Genomic DNA, 23,031 nt, shown 5'->3' with positions numbered 1-23,031 from the left:
ATGCAGTGGTCCTCAACCCTGGTCCTCAGGGCCCACTAACAGGCCAGGTTTGCAAGATAACTGAACTACATCCCAGGTTATATAATTTGCTGCTCAGTGATTGCAGTACTCTAGTCTGCATCTCCCCAAGGTAATACTTAAAATCTGGCCTGTTAGTGGGCCCTGAGGACCGGAGTTGAGGACCACTGCTCTAATGTGTGTGGGGGCTGAGGACTCTGATGTGTGTGGGGGCTGAGGACTTTGATGTGTGTGGGGGCTTAAGACTCTGATGTGTGTGAGGGCTGAGGACTCTGATGTGTGTGGGGGCTGAGGACTCTGATGTGTGTGGAGGCTGAGGACTCTGATGTGTGTGGGGGGCTGAGGACTCTAATGTGGGGGGAATGGGGGCTAAGACTGAGTACTGTAATGTCAGGGGGGCTGAGTACTGTAAAGAGGGGAACTGAATACTGTAATGGGGGGCTGAGGACTGTAATGGGGGGCCTGAGGACAGTAATGTGGGGCGGGGGGGCTGGGGACAGTAATGTGGGGAACGGAATACCGTATTGGAGGGCTGAGGACAATATGTGGGGGAGCTGAGTACTGTATTTGGTGGGCTAAGTACTGTGATGGGGGGCTGAGGATAGTAATGTAGGGGAGTTGGGTACTGTAATAGAGGAGGCTGAGGACAGGAATGTGGGGGGGGGGGGGGCTGAGTACTGTAAAGAGGGGAACCAAATACTGTAATGGGGGGGCCTGAGGACTGTAATGGGGGGCCTGAGGACAGTAATGTGTGGGGGGCTGGGGACAGTAATGTGGGGTAACTGAATACTGTATTGGGGGGCTGAGGACAATAATATGGGGGAGCTGAGTACTGCATTTGATGGGCTGAGTACTGTCGGATGGGGGGCTGGGGATAGTAATATAGGGGATTTTGGTACTGTAATGGAGGAGGCTGAGGACAGGAATGTGGGGGAGCTAAAAACTTTATTGGGGGGCTGAGGACAATAATGTGGGAGAGCTGGGAACTGTAATTGGGGGCTGAGAACTATGTGGGGGATATGAGTACTGTAATGAGGGGGCTAAGAAGGGTATTAATGTTAAGGAGGTATGATAACACAGGGGGGATCTTGATGCGAAGGGAACTGTGTTGTGCAGTGGACACTGTGGAACTTATATAAGGATGGGATTGTGATATGGGGCTCAGTTCACACCTTTGCATGCTCATTTGCTTGTGCATGTCACAGGTAGGTCAGCCTATTCATTTTAAAGGGCTGCAGTACCCATGAGAAATGCAGGGAAACAAGTCCCTGGCCCTTTTTTTTAAATTGTGCAGCACCAAGCTGTGCTGAAGTGTGGCGTGTTCCTCTGTGGGCTGGAAACATGTGTAATTTCACCTGCATTCCCCAGCTGCAGAGATGGGAATGCCTAGGAGAGGGTGCTGTCATGTAATGGATCTGAATCAAATCACAAACGTGATTCAGACCTCCGCTGGAACAAGATTTTACTAAGCGGACCTCCATGAATTTTAATTCAGTACTCCTGGCCTAGGCTATAAGAAGATTGCCAAGACCCTGAAACTGAGCTGCAGCATGGTGGCCAAGACCATACAGTGGTTTAACAGGACAGGTTCCACTCAGAACAGCCCCGCCATGGTTGACCAAAGAATTTGAGTGCACATCCTAGGCATCATATCCAGAGGTTGTCCTTGGGAAATAGACGTATGAGTGCTGCCAGCACTGCTGCAGAGATTGAAGGGGTAGGGGGTCAGCATGTCAGTGCTCAGACCATACGCTGCAAACTGCATCAAGTTGGTCTGTATGGCTGTCGCCCCAGAAGGAAGCCTCTTCTTAAGATGATGCACAAGAAAGCCCGCAAACAGTTTGTTGATGGCAAGCAGTCTAAGGGCATGGATTACTGGAACCATGTCCTGTGGCCCGATGAGACCAAGATAAACTTATTTGGTTCAGATGGTGTCAAGCATGTGTGGTGGCAACCAGGTGAGGAGTACAAAGACAAGTGTGTCTTGCCTACAGTCATTGAGGGAACCATAAATGCCAACATGTACTGTGACATACTGAAGCAGAGCATGATCCCCCCCCCCTCCCTTCGGAGACTAGGCAGCAGGGCAGTATTCCAGCATAACGACCCCAAACACACCTCCAAAATGACCACTGCCTTGCTAAAGAAGCTGAGGGTAAAGATGATGGACTGGCCAATAATGTCTCCAGATCTAAACTCTATTGAGCATCTGTGGGGCATCCTAAAACGGAAGGTGGAGGAGCGCAAGGTCTCGAACATCCTGCAGCTCCGTGATGTCATAATGGAGGAGTGGAAGAGGACTTTAGTGACAACCTGTGAAGCTCTGGTGAATTCCATGCCCCAGAGGGTTAAAGCAGTGCAGGAAATGAATGGTGGACACACAAAATATTGACACTTTTGGCCCAATTTCAACTTTTTCACTTAGGGGTGTACTCACTTTTGTTGCCAGCGGTTTAGACATTAATGGCTGTGTGTTTAGTTATTTTGAGGGGACAGCAAATTTACACTGTTATACAAGCTGTACACTCACTACTTTACATTGTAGCAAAGAGTTCATTCTTTAGTGTTGTCACATGAAAAGATATAATAAAATAGTTACAAACATGTGAGGGGTGTACTCACTTTTGGGAGATACTGTATGTTCCATAAACACTCACAAAAGAATGCAAAGTTGTAATGTACAAAACTGTAGAAAACAAATAGGCTTTAACAGCTTCCAACTGCATAGAGCTCACTAAAGAGAACATACAGGCCCACCTAGTGGCTGAAAACAGAAATGGCAGTGCAAATAGAGCATTAATATTGCACACTCCAAAATCAGATAGTAATTACCAGCATTAGTAATCAACAGCATTTTACCTCAATATCCTATCTATAATCAGATCTACTGGGGCCAAACCTGGTGCATCAAGCCAACCTCCCCAAACCCTCTCAAATTTAGCAGGGCATCCATGGTGCTGGTAAATAACCATTTTATATCTTAAAGTAGTACCAAAATGGTCTAACCATTCCTTAAAGGATGGAGGGGAAGTGTTTTTTTCAGTGAAGGAGAATAATTTTACATGCCTGAAACAATGCTCTGGAAACAGCTTCCTTGGTAAAGGCATCTAGTATACTGTCATCAAAAAATCCCAGCAGACAGCGCCTGGGGTCAGAAGGGATGTCTGTTTGGAATATTCTATTGACCATTGTAGGAACAGATGTCCAGTATCTGTGTAACTTGTGACATCTCTACAACACGTGTAAGAGATCCCTATGATCTATGCTACATTTTGCTCAAACTGGTTCTGACAAAAGCCCCATTTTAAGCATTTTCCCTTGGGTATAATAAACTTGCAATAAAAGGTACAATTGCGATAAACGCTAAAAGTTATTAAGAGAAATAGCTTACACTGCTTCCAGCGCATTTTTCCACTGTTCATCGGACAAGTTTCCCACATCGGATTCCTACAGATCCATAGCCTTACAGGGGTAGACCTCCAAATAGATATTCAATTCAATAAAGATGCATAACAATTAGAAATAAGGCCCTTCTGTATTTCAATGTGCCGTAACAGCCCAAAAATAGGTGTTGGTGGAAGAGAAAAGTCAGAGGGCAGATTTTGTGCCTGTACACAATTCAAATGTATTAGCTGTGTTTGTGGACATTTAGGTGTTGCTGTTATAATACCATACACACACCCAATATAAATTTTCAAATGCATATGTTATTAGAAAATGAAGGAGAACAAGATAACGTACGCGCACATGAATGCATGTGTGTTATTGTATCAGTACTAATTGAATTTAGTTATTTATACTGTGTCCTTTTACTGCAATCTGCTGATTGAGACACACCATGATGATCAGTTTGGTTTTTGTTTTGATTAGGTTAAAATGAAAGCAGAAAGGAATTTTGTTGCCTATTCATTGACATGCAGTAAGAATCTGCAATGAGGATATAGCAGCATACATTATATTCTGCAGAATATAGAACTTTTATCTTTTAATTATAAAGAGTTTCAAGTTTAATTATAAGAAAGAACATTTGATAAATCTAAATTTTAAGTAGAAAAACTTTTCATTTTTTTTTTTACTTTTTTAATTAAATGAAACACAATGAATGGAGTTATTCAATTAGCCATACAAAGTGTAATAATAGTATGCATAGTGCAGTCTGTCCAGATTCAGTTTACTAAAGTCAGGTGCAGCCCTGACATTTAGGTGTAGTTCCTCAAGCATACTCCTTCCCATTCTGCTCCTGTGCCAAACTTAGATAGGATCAACAGGGAGAGGAGATCACAACGGGGTCAAAAGATGAATAAAAATTGAAATACAGCCTTCCATACTATCATTTAAACCAATTTGGATGGAGGTCTTCACTTCCTAGACTGAGCTAGTTTTTTGTTAAAGATTTGTTGGTATCCTATCTAAAAGTAAGTGTATGATCAGCCAAAATATTTTCTTTTAGTTTTGAAAAACATGGCAAAGGTTTGGAACCCCAGCTGTATTCCCTTTACCATCTGGGTATTCTATTTCCCCTAATTTCCTGTCCTGGTGTAGTAAGTAGGTAGGGAAAGGCTAGAACAACTTTTTTATTGCTTTATGTGTCCCTCTTGAGGATTTTCCCTCACTTTCTGTACTGGAAAACTGTTCTCACTGGGACAAAAGGTAAGGGAGAAGCCACGGATAGCAGTAACCCTTCTCCACTTTATCTGAAAATTAAAAGAAAAAATCTAACTTGACATACATTTGAAGTTTAGATTGTATGTAAACCATTTAAAAAAAAAACCAAGACCAAATGTATGTTTTCTAGAAATAATGTTCTATCGTGCGTTAATTTAAAAACCGTTATGCACTTATCTTTATCTGTAATGTATTCTACTTCCCTACAGTGTTCCACTTTTTTTTTGTAATTTTCCTAATTTCACAACTCCTATGGGTCCTTTAAGTTAACGATCCAAATACCATCATTGTCCATTTAACAGTATATTTCCTTTGGCAAACTCGACAGAATGCTTTTTAATAGCTCTAGTCATTTGGCATTTTTTTAAGCAGTTTGTTATGTGTCACTGTGGACGTGCGTTGATATAAAACTCTGCATATAAATTAAACATTAAAAAGGTAGACACAGGCTGCCATAGAAGCTTAGTTATAATCTTTGGTTATGCAGTTAGTGCCTGAAGGACATCCACATCCATTTCATATCACATGTCCTTCTTTTGAAAGATGATCATTGTGGCTCAAGTAACGCTCTAGCTGCTAGATAATGCATAATTTATTAATTTAATTTGTGCATAAAAGTAGTCTTATAAACCTTAACCCAGACCATTGCTGTTTTTATACCTAAAACCTCTGTTTTTTTTTTTTTTACCACAGATTGGGTCACTCCAGAATTACTATCACTTTTACCACAGTGGAACTATCAAGAGGTCAGTTTTGTCAAGCCGTGGAACACATAACTTTATCTCCATGGAGCCAAAGGTAAGCAGATCTCCACTGTGTTCACAGCTAGAGCTCTTGTATTATTTATAGGTAATGTCTTACCAGGTAGTGATGCTTAGTAGCCATATGAGCTCCTGAGAACTGATACACCATCTTCTCTGTGAAATGCTAGATACAGAGCACAAGATTAGTTGACAACACAAGACCAAGCAAACTATACATTGGTTGTGGTAACCACTTTTAAACAAATAGATTTGCATATTTAAAAAAAAAAAAAAGCTTTTATTTTGTTTCCTGACAGCGTATAGCAATGGCAGACTTTCCTAATTGGATGCTGCTACTTGACAATTTCTTGATTGCACTACCATGAGACTGAATCTCCCCTTCGCCCTGCTATACCTGATTTAAAATGATGTAATAAACTCCAAGCCCATTAACATTTACTGCAGTGTTTGTTCATTAATGACTCTTGGTAAGTTCCTGCCGTCGGCATGGTTTTACTGGAGATTTTGTTTACTTACATAACAAATTCTGCTGAGCTTCATGAATTTATTAGACCTTTACCTTATCCATATCACTGAAATTGACCATTTACATTTTTGAGTCATGGGGCAACATAGAGCAACTGGAAGTAACCCCACAAAAATATGAGGACATACAGACTCTTTGCAAGTACTAGTGACCAGTGGCGGCTGGTGCTCAAAATTTTTTTTGGGGGGGGGGGGGCGCAAAAAGAAAAATGTAATAGGTATTGCTTTGCGGCAAAAAACGCAGTAAACAATTGTGTGACTTTGAGGTCATGGGCCTGGCACAGGCATGGCACAGATCATGGTATAGGCATGGCACAGGTGATGGTATAGGCATGGCACAGGTCATGGTACAGGCATGGCACAGGTCATGGTATAGGCATGGCACAGGTCATGGTATAGGCATGGCACAGGTCATGGTATAGGCATGGCACAGGTCATGGTACAGGCATGTCACAGATCATGGTACAGGCATGTCACAGGTCATAGTACAGGCACGTCACAGGTCATGGTACAGGAGATGGTATAGGCATGGCACAGGTCATGGCACAGGTGATGGTACAGGCATGGCACAGATGATGGTATAGGCATGGCACAGGTGATGGTATAGGCATGGCACAGGTCATGGTACAGGCATGTCACAGGTCATGGTACAGGAGATGGTATAGGCATGGCACAGGTCATGGTAAGGGCATGGCACAGGTCATGGCACAGGTCATGGTACAGGCATGGCACAGGCATGGAACAGATGATGGTATAGACATGGCACAGGTGATGGTATAGGCATGGCGCAGGTCATGGTGCAGGCATGGCACAGGTCATGGTACAGGCATGTCACAGGTCATGGTACAGGCATGTCACAGGTCATGATACAGGCATGGCACAGATCATGGTACAGACATGGCACAGGTCATGGTACAGGCATGTCACAGGTCATGGTACAGGCATGTCACAGGTCATGGTACAGGCATGTCACAGGTCATGGTATAGGCATGGCACAGGTCATGGTACAGGCATGGCACAGGTCATGGTACAGGCATGTCACAATCACAGTCATGTCACTTACCTGCTCTTGGGCTCGCTCACTCGACCGGACCGACTGCTGTGCTGTGGGCTGCTGAAGACGGCTGTGCTGTGGGCTTCCCGCCCTCCACTGCTCCTCCTCGCTCTGACAGCGGGCAGGAAGGTGAGGACGGTGAGTGACTGACGCACGCACCGCCCCCACGCGACGTCAGCCGGGATGTCCTGAATGATTGGTCCAGGCTGGAGTCTGGACCAATCACAGCCAGGACAGGACGAATGGGGAGTGTCGGGGCGCATTGCTCTGCGCCCCGTGACACCCAGAACGGCCGCCAATGGGCGCTTCTGCCTGGCAGCACATGGGCTGCCAAACCCCACCCCTCCATTGGCAGTAATAGGACCGGCGCCCCTAGTGGACTTTAAATGGTAATTTTTTTTCTTTCAGATGCTGATTGGGGGGTGGCGCTCCCTGCGCCCCTTATAAACCGGCCGCCACTGCTAGTGACTCTGGTGACAACTGAACCGATAATTTAAGTACTTCAAAGCCACAGAGTTAAATACACTGCCTGGCCAACTAAAAAGTCGCCACCTGGAATTAACTAAGCAACTAACTAAACTAAGCATGCAGTCTCTATCCTATTGGATAGCTACTGCATGTGCCCAAAGAATGAGGTCAGCCGACTACCTGAATATACTGAATGACCAGGTTATTCCATCCATGGATTTTTTCTTTCCTGATGGCACGAGCATATTCCAAGATGACAATGCCAGGATTCATCAGGCTCAAATTGTGAAAGAGTGGTTCAGGGAGCATGAGACATCATTTTCACACATGGATTGGCCACCACAGAGTCCAGAACCTAACCCCATTGAGAATCTTTGGGATGTGCTGGAGAAGGCTTTGCCTTGTATTCAACACTGGACGGAAATAAATCTTGTGATATTACAGAAGCTTGTCGAAACAATGACACAGTGAATGCGTGCCGTAATCAAAGCCAATGAAATATTGTGTGTAGAGGTTTGAGTGTGTGACCTTTTTTTTTGGTGGCGACTATTTTTTGGGCCAGGCAGTGTAAGTTATTGCTCTTTTGTGGTTCAAAGCTAGGTTTACATTTTTCAATAACTGGCCCATTCAGCAAGGGGCCACAGTCATTTAAAATGCACTTTGCCCTTCTAAAAATATTGTGTAACACACATAGCCATATATGGCATAAACATTATATTTGAAAATTGATCAATCCTGATGTACTGACTAATTTATTGAGACCCTAAAATACCAGGATAGTACAAATACCCCTCAAATTACCACTTTTTGGAAAATAGACATTCCAGGGTATTTAGTAAGAGGCATGGCGAGTTTTTTGAAATTGTTATTTTTTGTCCAAATTGTTTGGAAAATAAAGAAATTAAATAAAATGTTCTTTATTTTACTATGTTTTTTTTACATATTGTCACCAGTGCAGTACAGATTCATTATATGACTGACTGGTCTGGTGATGATCAGTAATGTTTGCTGGTGACAGTATGTAAGAAACATTTTAACTTTTTTTTTACGTACTCTCAGTAGTTTTTTTTTTTTTTTTTTTTATGCTGTGGCTGTACTGTTTGTTGCAGTGATGATCACTGTAACAGCAGTCATTTGAAAGACTTTCATTCATGACTTGTTTACTATTGTGATGCTGTGATTGGTCAGCTATTACATGGTACAGGGTGCTTGAATGGCCTAGGTAACATGTGATCAATGGTGACCAATCACAGATCACACAGAGTAGTAAACAATTATGTCATGGATGGATTCCATTCATGACTATTGTTTCCTATGTGACATGTGATTGCACAGTGATCATGTGATATCTGGGCCACTCACAGTGGCCCAATACCAAGCACTGTAATCCCCAGGACATTGCAACATATGGGTACATCGTAGTGCTTTGAGGGGGGCTGTCCACCAGCAGTAAATGCACTGTTGGCGGTCAGCAAGCGATTAAAGAAAACGGTAGTGATATCTATGAAATGGTCGTTGCTAACAACATTGAGAACAACTGTTTTTAGTACAGATAGGCATATATGTGGGGATTTTTTGTTTTTGGAAATAAATGGTTTAACTAAATAAAACTGATTTATCTGCAATTTGCCTTTTCTATACTGGCATTCTTCATAAAGTATTATAACTATGAGTCAAACAAATCCAACCTGCACTATCACCAGAAATGCAGAATCTGGTCTTTTCATATCATTATTCTCTCTTCATACATAGACAAGTTATCACATAATCCACCACATCTTGCAGTGATATGCATGCCAAGTGTGCTATATGCATTGGCCATTTATACTTAGTGCATGGCCATACAGTATTACTTGAGAATTTAAAGCGGAGTTCCACCCAAAAGTGGAACTTCCGCTCATTTGCTTCCCCCCCTCTGTGCCACATTTGGCACCTTTCAGGGGGGGGGGGGGGGGAACCCGTTCCCCACTTCCGGGAGACGGTGCCGCAGCGCTGTCCCTCTAAAGTTTTTCCCCCTCCTCCTTCCCCCACCGCCGAGCCAATCTGAATGCGCAGTACGCTTTTTTTAAAGCGCCCCCATCCTCTTAGAGCAAAATAATTTTTAATAATATTCATGAAAATAAACAAATGTCCAGAAAACAAACAGAGAAAGTCCAAATTGTCTTGTTATGAATGGAGTGTTTGTGTGTGTGTGTGTGTGTTTAAAGCACCAATGGCAGCTGCTCATCAAGTTAGAAAGATATTTTAATGTTGCACCAAGGTACCTCTGTAGCGTGTGGTTTCTAACTCAAAACTATTCAAGTCCCCAACTCTTACAGCATATTTGGCAATTTGCAAACTAGGAGCAGACTTGCTCCTGGGGGCAGCCCCCTCCTCCCTAAAGTTGCAGCAATACAACAGAATAACAGACATTTGACATCACCTTTGCTAGGCAGCTAAAGACTTCTAGAGTCTGCATCAAATACACAAAAGCTACAACGGCAGTCTCTCTGATCAGTTGTAAAGTAGAAAAAAGAACAATAGTATACACGAGCAGAGCAATATAAATAATAACACAAAGTGGGGTTCTCATTACACTTTCAAGCTAGCCAGCAAAAAATAACCCAACTAAACTGTCTCAACTAGTTGTTAAAAACATGCAGCAGTGTGGCTTCAACATGTATGTTAACATGCATGCAACATGTTTTTAACCTGAGTAGTTAAGACAGTTTAGTAAGTCCTATAAACAGTGGTGACTTCACAATTTATTAAAAATGTAAATACATGGGCTACAAATGGGCACTCATATACTCTGGCAACAAACACTCAATTTTTACAATATGGGGTAACAAGAAGACAACTGTTGTAATACAAGAATATGCAAAATCGTGGAACTAAATGGGACTTTAAATGTACATTCTAGGGAATATTAAACACCAACCAATATAAAAAATACATATCTGTCGTCGTCTGTGTTAATATGTTTTTTTTTAAACATGTTTTTTTATTTTTATGATACTGAAAGAAATTGTGATATTTATTTCATATTTCATGAGTTGGTGTTTAATATACCCTAGGCCTAGAATGTACATTTAAAGACTCATTTAGTTCCACGGTTTTGCATGTTTATCTATTGGGGACGGTTCATTCCAGGTTTAATTGAACACTCTGCCCATACACCCCTCAAATTGTTGTAATACAAGGTCAATAAATGGGGCATCATTATCATACCATATGTGGGCAGTTCAAGTTGTAAAAATATGTGGGCATAAAATGGGCATTTGTAACTATTATTGGGCAACCCCCTCCAGCACTAATTCATCCACCTCCAAACTAACCCCCACATTCAAAAAATCTCCTTCCCAGACCCCCTTCCTTCTCCAGCAAATGTTACTCACCTCCAGGAAAGATCTCCTCCCTGCCTCTATGTAAAAAACTTACAGGAGCAGAGCATCACCCTTTCTGGCTTTCTGTCATGTGATGCATTAGATCTGAGAAGGAGACTTGTAAAGGCGCCTTTCTGCGTCTTGGTTCTGCACTGGGCAAGTACATTAACACCACGAAGATACTTCTTCAGAGCCATGGACAACACTACCCACATCTATGCAGGGACTCAATATGTGGGGCAGGCAATGCTGACCTGGGGCACCTGCTTTCTACCCACCAGTTGCGCCTTCATTCATAAGGAACTTCACAGCTGTCTGTACCTGGGGTTGGACCCACCCTCCTCTCTAACCTAAGTACCATACTGGTGCCCAGGGCCGCTGATAGTGGGGGGGAACACCAGCCCTCTTGTAGGGGGCCTGAGCACACAGGGGGGCCCACACAGAGAGGGGGATTAGTTATGGACAACAAATACAGAAATCTTCCTCCAGCACCTGAATCTGATCTGTCCCTCTCCCTGCTATCAGCTTTTATCTGCTGAGAAAGAGACAGTCATCCCTTCACTAATCCCCCTCCCTATGTGGGCCCCCCCTCCCAGCACTGGCTCTAATGTTATCTCTGCTCAGGAGTTTAATTGTAACTTTGTTTCTCTCCCTCTGTCTCTCTGATCACTGAGCTCCAACTGCCCAGCTTGTATATACTCATCTCATCTTCATTCTTATTTAACATAGTTTTTTTTTAGATTTAGCAGGAATTATGTAAGTTATGTTATATTTGTGTCTGCTAATAGTAATTTTGTTGTAATTTTACCTAAATATATCTTTAATATTTTCTTGGGGGGCCCTGCCAGATAGTCTGTACGGGGCCCAGCGATTTCTAACAGCAGCCCTGCTGGTGCCAATAATAATTTTTAGGCCGGAAGCTCTGCTCTCTGCACAGGCTATGTACAGAACAGTGATGTTGTTACTTCTGTTTTTACAAGGTGATAACTGGGTTTGCAAAGGCATTTGGTGAACATAAACTGGGTTTATATCTATAGAGGAATATATTTTAATGAAAGTTTTTGTGCCTGGAGTTCAGCTTTAATGAGTAGTCAGGTCCACAATATATCATTAAAGTGACTAAAAAGCCTTGTTTGTTTTTTTAAAAATAGCAAACATTTTATACCTACCTTTCCTGTGTAATGGTTTTGCACAGAGCAGCCCGGATCTTCCTCTTCTTGGGTCCCCCCACCAGCGCTCTTGGCACCTCCCTCCTGCCAGATGCCCCCAGAGCAAGCAGCTTGCTTTGGGGACACCCAAACGAGCTTGCTCTTGAGCCATTCACACACACAGCCGCGGCCCTCCCTCTCCTTATTGGCTGACTGGTTCAGCCAAATGAGGAGTGAGAATCCTTTAAGAGCCGAGACTCTTGTGCACATTGCTGGATTGGTAATTAAGTAGGTGGCTACATTCCTACATACAGTGGGACTATGGAGAATGAGTCTGGTGACCTTCTAACAGAAAGTCAGTTTAAGGCAGCCAAAAAAAGGAATTTGTAGAAGGCTGAGAGCAATAGAATGTATTTTATAACTACATACTTTGATAGATTATTATTATTTGTTTTTTAAATCAGGGTTTAGTGTCACTATATGTGTATCTAAGTCATAGACTTAAATATACACATGCAGTAGATGTGTGTTAGAAACGTGTGAGAACTTATCTTATTGCTTGTTGCAGGCCAGTGACTTAGACAGCATTCAATCCAAAGCATTAGTGGGAAAGCAGGAAACTAGCATAGCAATGGCATCTCATATAATTTGCTAATGACAGATTCCCTTTAATAAACATTAACACATTTAGCATAGTAATATATTTCTGAATGTCCTTTGCTATAACCTAATGAAATATACATGATGGTAAATTGTCACTTTCTTCACTGCATTTACTGTATAGAGAAGGTGTCAAAGGGCACCTTGGAGACGGTTTTGTTGTGTTTTTCTCTGATATATTTTTGCATTATGTGTCTTTAATGTTTCTCATTACAAAATGTTAGCTGACTTCACAGTTGCAAACAATTTATCATAAAGTGTAATCTTTGAATCAAGCAAAGTTGCTGTGAAGTTACAAATTAGGCAATTTGCATTAATGTAAATGAATTTGGTTATCTCAACTTTATAAAGGTCAACTGCTTTAAAGTAAAGCAAAAAAGCAAATAGGGATGTTACAGATCATTTACTGGCCATTTAATTTGCCAAGATAAGTAATGCTCTGACATATACATGCATTTGGTTTGTAGCTGAGGACTGTAGCAGCTGCCTGATTAGTGAAATATTTAGGCAATTTATAATAATGATTTCTTTTGATGATAATGATGATTAGAAGGTTTGTAATGTTTTTTTTTAAATCTTATTTTATCTACAAAATAGAAAACAAACAGTCTGTAATTATATTTAAAGTGCATGCAAGGCAGAGCAACAGGGTTACTTTAATGGTGGCTCTAACTGCTGCTTATGCTTATTTTTCTTTACTTACCTGACTCTTTGATGGCCTCCAGGAGCAAAGAAAAATATAATTTTCTTCCTGCTCAGGGGAACATGTGACTTATTCTTCTGTCCCCTACTTGACAGGATTGGTGCTAATTGATTGGTCTCTTGGACACAGCATAGTCACAAGGGTGTTGAGAGATAGTCCTCCTCCTTGTAGAAGCTTCAAATAAAGACTTGGGGCTTATATAAAGTATTCTCTTAACCCCTAAAGCTAGGGGTTACCTGCCAGTGGGGCTTCTATCAAGGTGAAACTTGCTTTGCTCTATTTGAGCAAGCCAGAGATACACTTTAGCCTCTTTATTTCCAGCCATTGTAACTAAACAGCTAGATGGTGTCTTTACTAGGGCAGATGAATGTACCCGTTTGTCCTTTTAGTTCCGCTTTGTGCTTGTGCCATGGTGGGGCTAAAATGAATGTTTTGCTCTGCTTGAGCACGGTACACTTTAACAACTTTAAGACCGGAAGGATTTGCCCCCTTAATGACCAGGCCCTATTTTGCGATTCGGCAGTGTGTTATTTTAACAGACAATGGCGTGGTCGTGCAGCGCTGTACCCAAATAAAATTGACGTCCTTTTTTTCCCCACAAATAGAGCTTTCTTTTGGTGGTATTTGATCACCTGTGCAATTTTTCTTTTTTGCGCTATAACCAAAAAAAGAGCAACAATTTTGAAAAAAAAAAAAAAAAACAATATTTTTCACATTCTGCTATATGACATTCTCAAAAAAATTAAAAATCAAAATTTTTTAACATTTTAGGCCAATTTGTTTTCTGCTACATATTTTTGGTCTACTAACTACGGGAAATATTTATGTAATTTTTTTTACTAGTAATGGCAGCGATCTGCGTTTTTTTGTGGGACTGCGACATTGCAGCGGACAGACTGACATTTTTGACACTTTTGGGGATACCAGTGACATTACTAGAGTAATCAGTGCTATAAATATGCACTGTTACTGTAATAATGACACTGGGGAGTGAGCCGCTGGCGGCGTGCACTTGCGCCCGGTACCCAGAAGGGCAGGATCATGTGTATATATACGTGATCCTGTGCAGCGCAGCCGCCATGTAGCAGTAAAAATGCTATAGGGCGGTCGACAAGTGGTTAAGTAAGCAGCAGACCCAGGTTAGTTTGTATTGAGCATTATGTAATGGTAGGAAATAAAGCTTTGGTACAAGACTAGTTCAGTAACAGAAGAGGCATGAGAAGCAATGGTCCAATTTTCATGTAAATCCCAATTCCTAGCTAAATGGTTTTTGTTTTGTTTTGTTTTTTGTTGAGTGTGGAAGGCTTAGAGCCTTTGTCAGTTTTTTTTTTTTGTTACTGTTGCACATTTCCTTATTGCAAAGATTTCCCCTCATTTTCTGTCAGCACAAAAAAAATACGTCTTTGTGGTTGTCTTTACCGTTAGGAATATTATCCCCCATTTCCTGTGGTGACAACTGCACCACCCCTTACTTTTTATACAGAAGCCAAAAGGACAGGAAGTGAGGAAAAATCTCCCTAATGGTGTCACACAATAAAATCCTGATGGAAATGTTAAAGCCCATTCCAGTAAAAGCAAAAATCCCCTTGCAATGGTTTTCCCCTCTTCTGTATTCCCCCACCCCCCCCCCTACACCCCATAATGCAAAGGGTAAATGCTTGTTAAGGTCTAGGGCAGTGATGGCGAACCTTTTTGAGCCCGAGTGCCCAAACTTCATCACAAAACCAACTTATTTTTTTCAAAGTGCCAACACTGAAAATAAACTGCAGACACCCAGCCACGCAGGTGATCATCTCTCACTCCAAGAGAGATTATAGTCAATTCAGCACTCAGCCGGTTCCGGCATCCAGTGTCCGTGTGCCTGGCAGCAGCTTCTTCTTTTGTTGATGCCTTTGATCACCCTCCTCACTCTTGATGGTGTCCCCTCAGCACTGTCCTCTTGCTCCTCTCTCACCTCCCGGGGCTGTTGTGGCTTGGGCTCTCTCTCCCTCTTGAACCACCTCAGCCTCCTCTCACTCTTGTATCCACACTCCTCTCACCCTTTCCCTCCCTTCTCTCTCAGCCCTTTTTTTTTTACCGGGCTCCAGGCTGTCCTTCCTCTTATTTTACAGGACATGCTGGAGCTGTAGTTTTTCTTTAATTGATTTAAAAGGATCCATATTCTTCTGGGACTACATGTCCCATGGTGCACTTGTCGTGGCTCCTCATTTGTCCCTGGATTCAGCCAATGGGGAGGCAGGAGGAATCAGAGTGGGCAGCGATCCCTGCAAGCACTGCTCTGTCCCTGTCCCCCGCTGCTTGACAGAAGGGGGGCAAGCGGGCAAAAAAAAAACTGATAGCCCACGCTCGTTTCTCTTGTCACAGTGCGGGCAGTGGCGGCAGCTCCCGCGTGCCCACAGAGAGGGCTCTGCGTGCCAGCTGTGGCACGCGTGCCATAGGTTCGCCATCACTGGGAATGGGGAAAAGGCAGTTTTTTTTTTTTTTTTTAATTCTGTTTATTGAAATTTTCTCAAAAAATAAAAAACATAACACCAATTGGGGCGGGAAAAGGCAGTTTTACTTACAGGATCCTCTGACTCTCAGGCTGATGCTGCTCCTCTGTTTCGGGGGTGGTTCATTCCTTGACATCCTCACATCTAGTACAGCGCTAAGAGGCCTGCATTGGTCTTTCTGACATCATTTAACTACAAAGGCGTAGAGTAGAAGAGGCTTGTGTGGACCAGTCTTGCAGCACAGGGGAGCCTGGTGGAGTGGAGGAGGATCGGCTAAGTAAAACTGCTTTTCCTGGTCCCCTAGACCTGAATGAGCATTTAACCCTTGCAGTGCAAAATCAGTCCCAATGTGGTAAAGGATTTTTATTTTACGTTGAGCTCAGCTTTATTTTCTACCTCTTTATCAAAGTGGCAAAACAAAGCCTTACAATTGTGTAAACTTATTTCTGTCCAATAATAACATATTTGTTTATTCTTCTCAAAAAGAATTAGGAAACCTTTGTTTTTATATGTGGCTGTACATATTTTTTATTGTTTTTCTTAAAAACATTTAGTTAGTTTCACAGTTTTATTTTGCAGGGTAAAAATATGCAAATTTTAGGTTATTGTTCAGGAACTCTACATAAGCATTTTAATATGATTTTGAATCCATACTTATGTGTATTTTTATGCTGAAATGATCCTCATTATTTTTCTGAGGATGTAAACAAATGCTCATTATTTAAAAGGATGATGTTAAACTCAAACATAGTATTCCCTGAGGAAAGCATAGGAAGCGTTTGCTTAACCCTTTCATCACCAAATCTATAATTAAAATGATAGGCTGCTGTTTGGTTTAAGCTATGTAGTGTTTCAACAGTGTGAAAACATTTCGAATTTAGTAATTATCAATAAATACAGACACGCACTGTGCTCATTTAGGCATTTGTTATGGACAAATGTTACTGGACACCTATACTGACAGCATTGTAATGAAGTATAAAGTGTCCATTTACATGCATTTGTATTTTGGGAAGATAGGTTCATGACCTGTTGATTTTTGCTGCAATTAAGTTAGAAAATGAGAGCAGTAGCTTTGCCAGTGTTTTTTGAGCTCAGACACTGTTTATAACACAAGCAATTGGATAAATAAAAGCTACTGTAAGGATATACTGCTCTCTACTGTCAGCTGCTAGTTTTACTCTATAATGTATAATTATGTATGTTACTTCCTAACTCTGTGGTTGTTGGGAAAAGATCCTGGAGGAAGGAAGAAGTGGAGAGAAAGAGAAGGAACGTCTCAGCCACACATCCTGGCCATGCTACTAATACCAGATCAGAAGAGACAATTATTACTAGATAATTAGGACCACTTTACAGGTTGGTTGGGTACAGGCTGGAGAGTCTCCTCATCACCGCAGATCTTGTCTTCAGGTCTCTGACACAAAGACAGATACTGCATCATCCTCAGGGGCCCCTGCAAGGGTATTTGCTGCAACAGTCATCAGAAGGTATCTCTATTATTAACTATGAATACCCAACATGATATGGGGTAAATAGACTCAACGTGGATGCGTTTTAGGGAGACATGTCAGTCCTAACTTGCGGTTCAAGGGCCTGGTAGCCTACTTTTATTAAAAGAGAAAGCAAATTCTAACACAACGTACAGTTCACATAAAGTTTCCAACATTGATTTTTCAGCTCCGTCAATACAACAGTTAACCAAAAATGCTAGCCCACCTGGCTACACTTTAGCAGCTCCACAGCCATTAGCACCGGTCTTAAAGACCACTGGTTCTTCAGAATCACGTCGCCTTTAATTACATCTCGCTGTATGGGTCCACTCCTGGCCTGCAGTTAGGGTTCTCCCAGCACCCCAGGTTCTCACATACTTCTTGGGAATTCAGACTCCCTCCAGCCCCCTCTGTAGACTTGCCTCTGCTTTCTTAGTCTCTTGGACCCATCTAGCTGTCCTGACTCTCCCAGTCCTGTGGGCAAGAAGTCCCCCCTACATGGAGTTTAGTCTTCCAAGAAGGTCACCCCTCCTGCCTGGAGCACACCATTCCACGCAGTGTACCTGAATGGCAACAACTCCCCTGAGCTCTCATCATATCTGGCTTATACACAGGCTGCGGGTGTCCAGCAAAACCTGGAAACAGGATTGAAGTTTCCATCCCACTCAAGACTCTTTGGAAGCTTCAGGCTCCATGCACCAATCCGCATCTACCACACCTGAAGAAAATTTATAACAGCTTTCTCTGCTCACAATACACACACTGGAGCTTCTCTAACTGAAACTTTGAGAATCTTGTGACATCATCACATGCATCTCTTTTCTTATTTTTAAGGGCCTTGCACTGTCACAACCCCACCACCACCTCTTTGTTTTGATTCATAGTGTGGAACACTGGAACCCATCACTTTATCACTTTGGGTGGGGCACCACCAGCTGTGTAGGCCCAACCCTGTTTCCAGGCTTTCCCTGCCTTGAATCTCAACGGGGTCCTTCTGTTTTTGAACCTAAGCCTTCTCCCTCTTACGGGGTCCTGGGCTTATCGTTCCTTTCTAGGGGTACTCTGCCTTTCCACATCTTCCTGTCCTGTGGTTGTAGGGAACCTGTGATGCTAAATGCAGAGCCACTCTCCCCTTCATTTGCATCAACTTCAACAACCCTCTGTGTTCTTTTGAGTTCATCAACCCTTTTGTGGTTAACCTCGGCAATCAAACCATTATTTAGAGTAACATTCACAGGTTTCAGGAAAGAAAAAGACAGTGATTTTCGCTAGCGGCTATTTCAGCCACTAGGGATAATCCTAAGTCAATCAACTTGGGCAGTTCAGCCTGCCCACAAACGGTTTGATTCTCTGCCGGTTCCTGCTTCCTGCTGAACCGGCTGGGTTTCATTTGATTAGTATGTTACTGGATACGCAGTCCAGTAAAATTATACATTGAAGCTGAACTAGTGGTCGGAGTGTCCACCACACTCTATGCTTTCCCCAGATTTGTGTACCTGTGCATAGCAGATACATGAATCTGTTGCCCACACCCCATTTGTCATGCAGAGCCACATTGAAGTTTTTAAAGAGTGTCTTAGACACTTTTTTATGAATTCCAGGGATTAGTCCTTCAATTTACTCTGGCAAGTAAAGAAGGTGTGCAAACATTTTTTCTTCCATTCTTTCCTCTCATTTGAAAGCATTCATTGGGGTACCGCTATTATCATTCTCCAACCTATTTTCACCTGTGTTCCAAACATAAGAAAGGTCTTATAAACACAAAATACAGCATCCTTTTGAACAGAGATATATTTTCTACAAGGTGTTCAAGAACATTGCCTATGGCCTTGCAGGGCCCAAGAGGCTGTCCTTCAGCTCACAAATTTTCTGTCCCATTGTATTATGTGAAACATTTAATCAGAAGGGCTTAAAAAAGAACGCATGTACAGAGTGTAAAAGAAATGTATAAAATGGCTTACAGTTTACATAAGCTCACAGTTTATGAGTAAATTATCGATTCACAAAATGTGAAATAATTTCAAATCTATTATTATGAAAAAAAAATACAGAAGAAAGAATGTTAGACAGATTAAAGATAAGGTGAAAGGTTTATAATGTACTCTGGCTAAGAAAGCAATACTTCTCTGCTAGTGTATAATTGAACACGATAGAACATTTTCTCTGTTACTCAGAAATACAAAGTTTACTTTCTGGGTATATATAAAAGGCAATGCATGGCAGTGCTGTATTTTGGCCTAGGCCGACAAGGCCCAGGCCTAGGGCGGCACTTTGCAGGGGGGCGTCAAAAAAGCCCCCCTCCACCTTAGACTCTATTGGCCACTGATTGCTAGAGCTGCCTCTCTCACCCCCTCTCTCTCTCTCGTTCTCTCTCACCCCCTCCTCTCTCTCTCAGCCGCCCTCTTTATCTCTCTCATCCCCCTCTCTCTCTCTCTCACGCCCTCTATCTCTCTCACCCCCTCTCTCTCTCACCCCCTCTCTCTCACCTCCTCTCTCTCACCTCCTCTCTCTCTCATCCCCCTATCTCCCTCTCTCACCTCCCTCTCGCTCTCTCTCACCACCCCCTCTCTCTCTCTCTTTCTCTCTCACCCCCCCTCTCTCTCTCTCTCTCTCAGCCGTCCTCTTTATCCCTCTCTCTCATCACCCTCTCTCACCCCCTCTCTCTCATCCCCCCATCTCTCTCTCCCACCCCCTCTCTCTCATCCCCCTCTCTCTCCCTCACATCCCCCCTCTATCTCATCCCCCTCTCTCTCCCTCACATCCCCCTCTATCTCTCTCTCACCCCCTCTCTCTCTCACCCCCCTCTCTCTCTCATCCCCCTCTCTCTCACCCCCCTCTTTCTCCCTCACATCCCCCTCTATCTCTCTCACCCCCTCTCTCTCTCTCGCTCATTCCCCCCTCTCTCTCCCACCCCCTCTCTCTCTTATCCCCCCTCTCTCTCTCTCTCATCCCACCTCTCTCTCTCCCACCCCCTCTCTCTCTTATCCCCCCTCTCTCTCTCCCACCCCCTCTCACCCACCTCTCATGAGATCTCAGGGGTTCATGCTGGGACTTGTAGTCCTTTGATTTTGGAGGGAGTCACATCCTTTAAAAAGGAAGGAGTGGGGCACATTTACATTGGAGGGGGGCGCCCAATTTTAGTCTTGCCTAGGGCAGCACAAAACTAAAATACACCACTGATGCATGGTTTACAGTTTGTTGCGACATAAGAGCCATATACAGTAGTCAAAGCTGTGAGGAACATTGTTTGTGAGTGGAGGACTCAAAGCAGCTACTCAGCTTAGCACCCATGGTGACAGTGAAACCCCAGTGGTGTGCAGAACCTGCTAGCCCAATGTCCAGATACTGTACACCCAAACAATCTCTACCTAATTGGGGAATGAGAATAAAAATTAATGGAACACAAAATGAGGTTGAAGGATTGTAAGAGGTGCATGAAAGTCAGCCAGCCCCCAGTTTGATGTACTCACCTTCCAGTCTGTCACCAACCAAATAAGACCTGTCTCTTGGTACAAAGAACAGGGGTTTAGTTGACACACATTTGCAAACGCATGTGAAAGCTGCAGAGCCACGTCACGGCACCCTGTTTAAATCTGCAGTCCTACACTCTTAATTTAGTGTCCTCACACTGGAGGCACATGGCCGCTAATGGGTGGATGGGGAACAGGTGAGAGGGAGACAGCCCAACCTCCCCCAACCCATCCCCATGCACGACTGGCTATTGTCTCAAAAAGTTCAAATAATTAGGTTAAAATATAACCATGGTGCAAACTGGAGAAGACCAGCTGAAAAGCATTACACCTCCATCCCCTTGGTGGATGCAGCATATGGATAGGAAGGGATTTTATATATGGCCCAATGTCCAGATACTGTACACCCAAACAATCTCTACCTAATTGGGGAATGAGAATAAAAATTAGTGGAACCCAATGCTCTATCTGTGTCTTCTAGGACTCAGTCTGGTCTTATTTGTTTGTGCCTTGGAATTTGCATAAACCTAAAAGCTTGTCCCACTTAGTCAAGAGAGAGCAAACAAGATCACATCTAAAAGGAGCTGGGGTGGCCTGTCTTTTACAGTGCATCTCATCTGTGTTTTTGTTGGTGTTGTTGGTGACCATTGCTTCCTGCCACTGTACTGAAGGCATGCGCTGTAAAGAAATCATAATCACCTGGCATTGAAGCTGTTGATTGAGGGCAGCAAAACATTTAACATTTATTTTTATCACATGTGTACAATTTGAAAAGGCATATATTTCAAAACACAATTTCATTGGATCCATGAGTTTATTAAAATATGTATGTTTCAAACCCGAGCCTTAGGGGGATTCAGGCAGAATGCTGAAATCAAGAACATTTTAATTCAATAATAATAAGAGAAAATGGTAGTACTCTGTCTTGGTTCAGTTTCAAGTGTAGCTCAGAGCCAGGGTATCATGTACTAAAATATTTCATGTGTCTTCCAACAAAAACATCTAAAGCCACATCCCGCAGCCATTAGAGCAGACAATTTGTTTAGGTCTAGCTGGATCGATGGCTTGGTTTCACTTCAGCTGTCAGGCTTTTTTTTGCTAAAGAATTTACATTTGCTGTTTTTACACTTATCTGTGAGATTCCCTGCCCTAAGACGTATATTGTAAGTGCTGATTTACTGAATTATTTATATGTTTGTGGCCTTACTGAATGAAGAGTATCAGAACTCACTGGCTTCAGTCATTGGCTAATATAGTCTGGCATTTCTTTTAACTGTGATTTTATAAAGTGTTATCTAAATTATTCTTGTAGTCAGGCTTCTCAAGTCATCCTCAGTCAAGGATCATTATTGCTGTATTTGTTTTGGAAAAAGCTAATTAAAAAATATTGCAGAGTAGTTACTGTCATGTTAACCAGATACTGTATTTACAAGACCGTCAGTGGTATTTTAGTAATCAAAGGGAGCTCATCTGCCCCAACATTAGTATATTCTGCTTGTTTCTCAGGTAGACCATGCAGTACGTGGTCTTTGTACCCTTATATAGATCAAAGCCCGAAAGAGCTGCCAGCACATACTCTGGAGCTTCTACGTAAAACAAAGCTATATCTAATTGTGTTAAAATAACACAAGGTGTCTAAATTCTTGGACCAGGATTTTTTTTTTTTCATAGCCACACAAAGGTAATAAAAACTAGCTACTTTTAGTCAATGCCTAAAGTAACATAATTTTAGGCTATTTTTTTTTTCCTTTAAAAAAAAAAAAAAAACATGCTATACAATGGTATTGCCTAGAGCAGCCCCGATCCTCATCATCTTAGGTCCCCAGCTAACATGCTATACAATGGTATTGCCTAGAGCAGCCCCGATCCTCATCATCTTAGGTCCCCAGCTGGGGCTCTGGACTCTTCCACTTTGATGAGTGCCCCCATAGCAAGCTTCTTTCTACTGGAGCACTAATGCGAGCTTGCACCTGTGCCGCTTTGTCTGTGTCTGCTGACACAGACAGGGTGGCTCCCCACCGTGTGCAATGAGAAGGGACAGAGCTGGGAGAGCCGCTGTTTTTATGAACATTGCTGGATTGGGATCGGGATCAGGTAAGGATAAGGGGGGACACATGCAGCACAGAAGGTTTTTTACCTTAATGCATACATTGCATTAAGGTAAAAACTCTAAGGCTTTACAACCACTTTAATTTGAGAGCATCAC

General features: G+C 42.6%; 1 protein-coding gene across 4 annotated transcripts in view; it reads left to right on the top strand.

The window, feature by feature from the left end:
- Positions 1-23,031, top strand: part of PCSK5 (proprotein convertase subtilisin/kexin type 5) — a 684,033-nt gene that overhangs the window by 87,158 nt on the left and 573,844 nt on the right. For all 4 annotated transcript variants that reach the window (XM_082244075.1, XM_082244078.1, XM_082244077.1 and 1 more), the window contains exon 2: positions 5,377-5,481. In XM_082244075.1, coding sequence (XP_082100201.1) covers positions 5,377-5,481 — 105 coding nt within the window. The remainder of the gene's footprint in view (positions 1-5,376; positions 5,482-23,031) is intronic.

This window comes from Pelophylax lessonae (genome assembly GCF_965119305.1).
Source record: "Pelophylax lessonae genome assembly, chromosome: 1".
NCBI classification, from domain to species: Eukaryota; Metazoa; Chordata; class Amphibia; order Anura; family Ranidae; genus Pelophylax; species Pelophylax lessonae.
The sequence above is the reverse complement of the archived record's forward strand: the minus strand, read 5'-3'. Positions and strand labels throughout refer to the sequence as shown.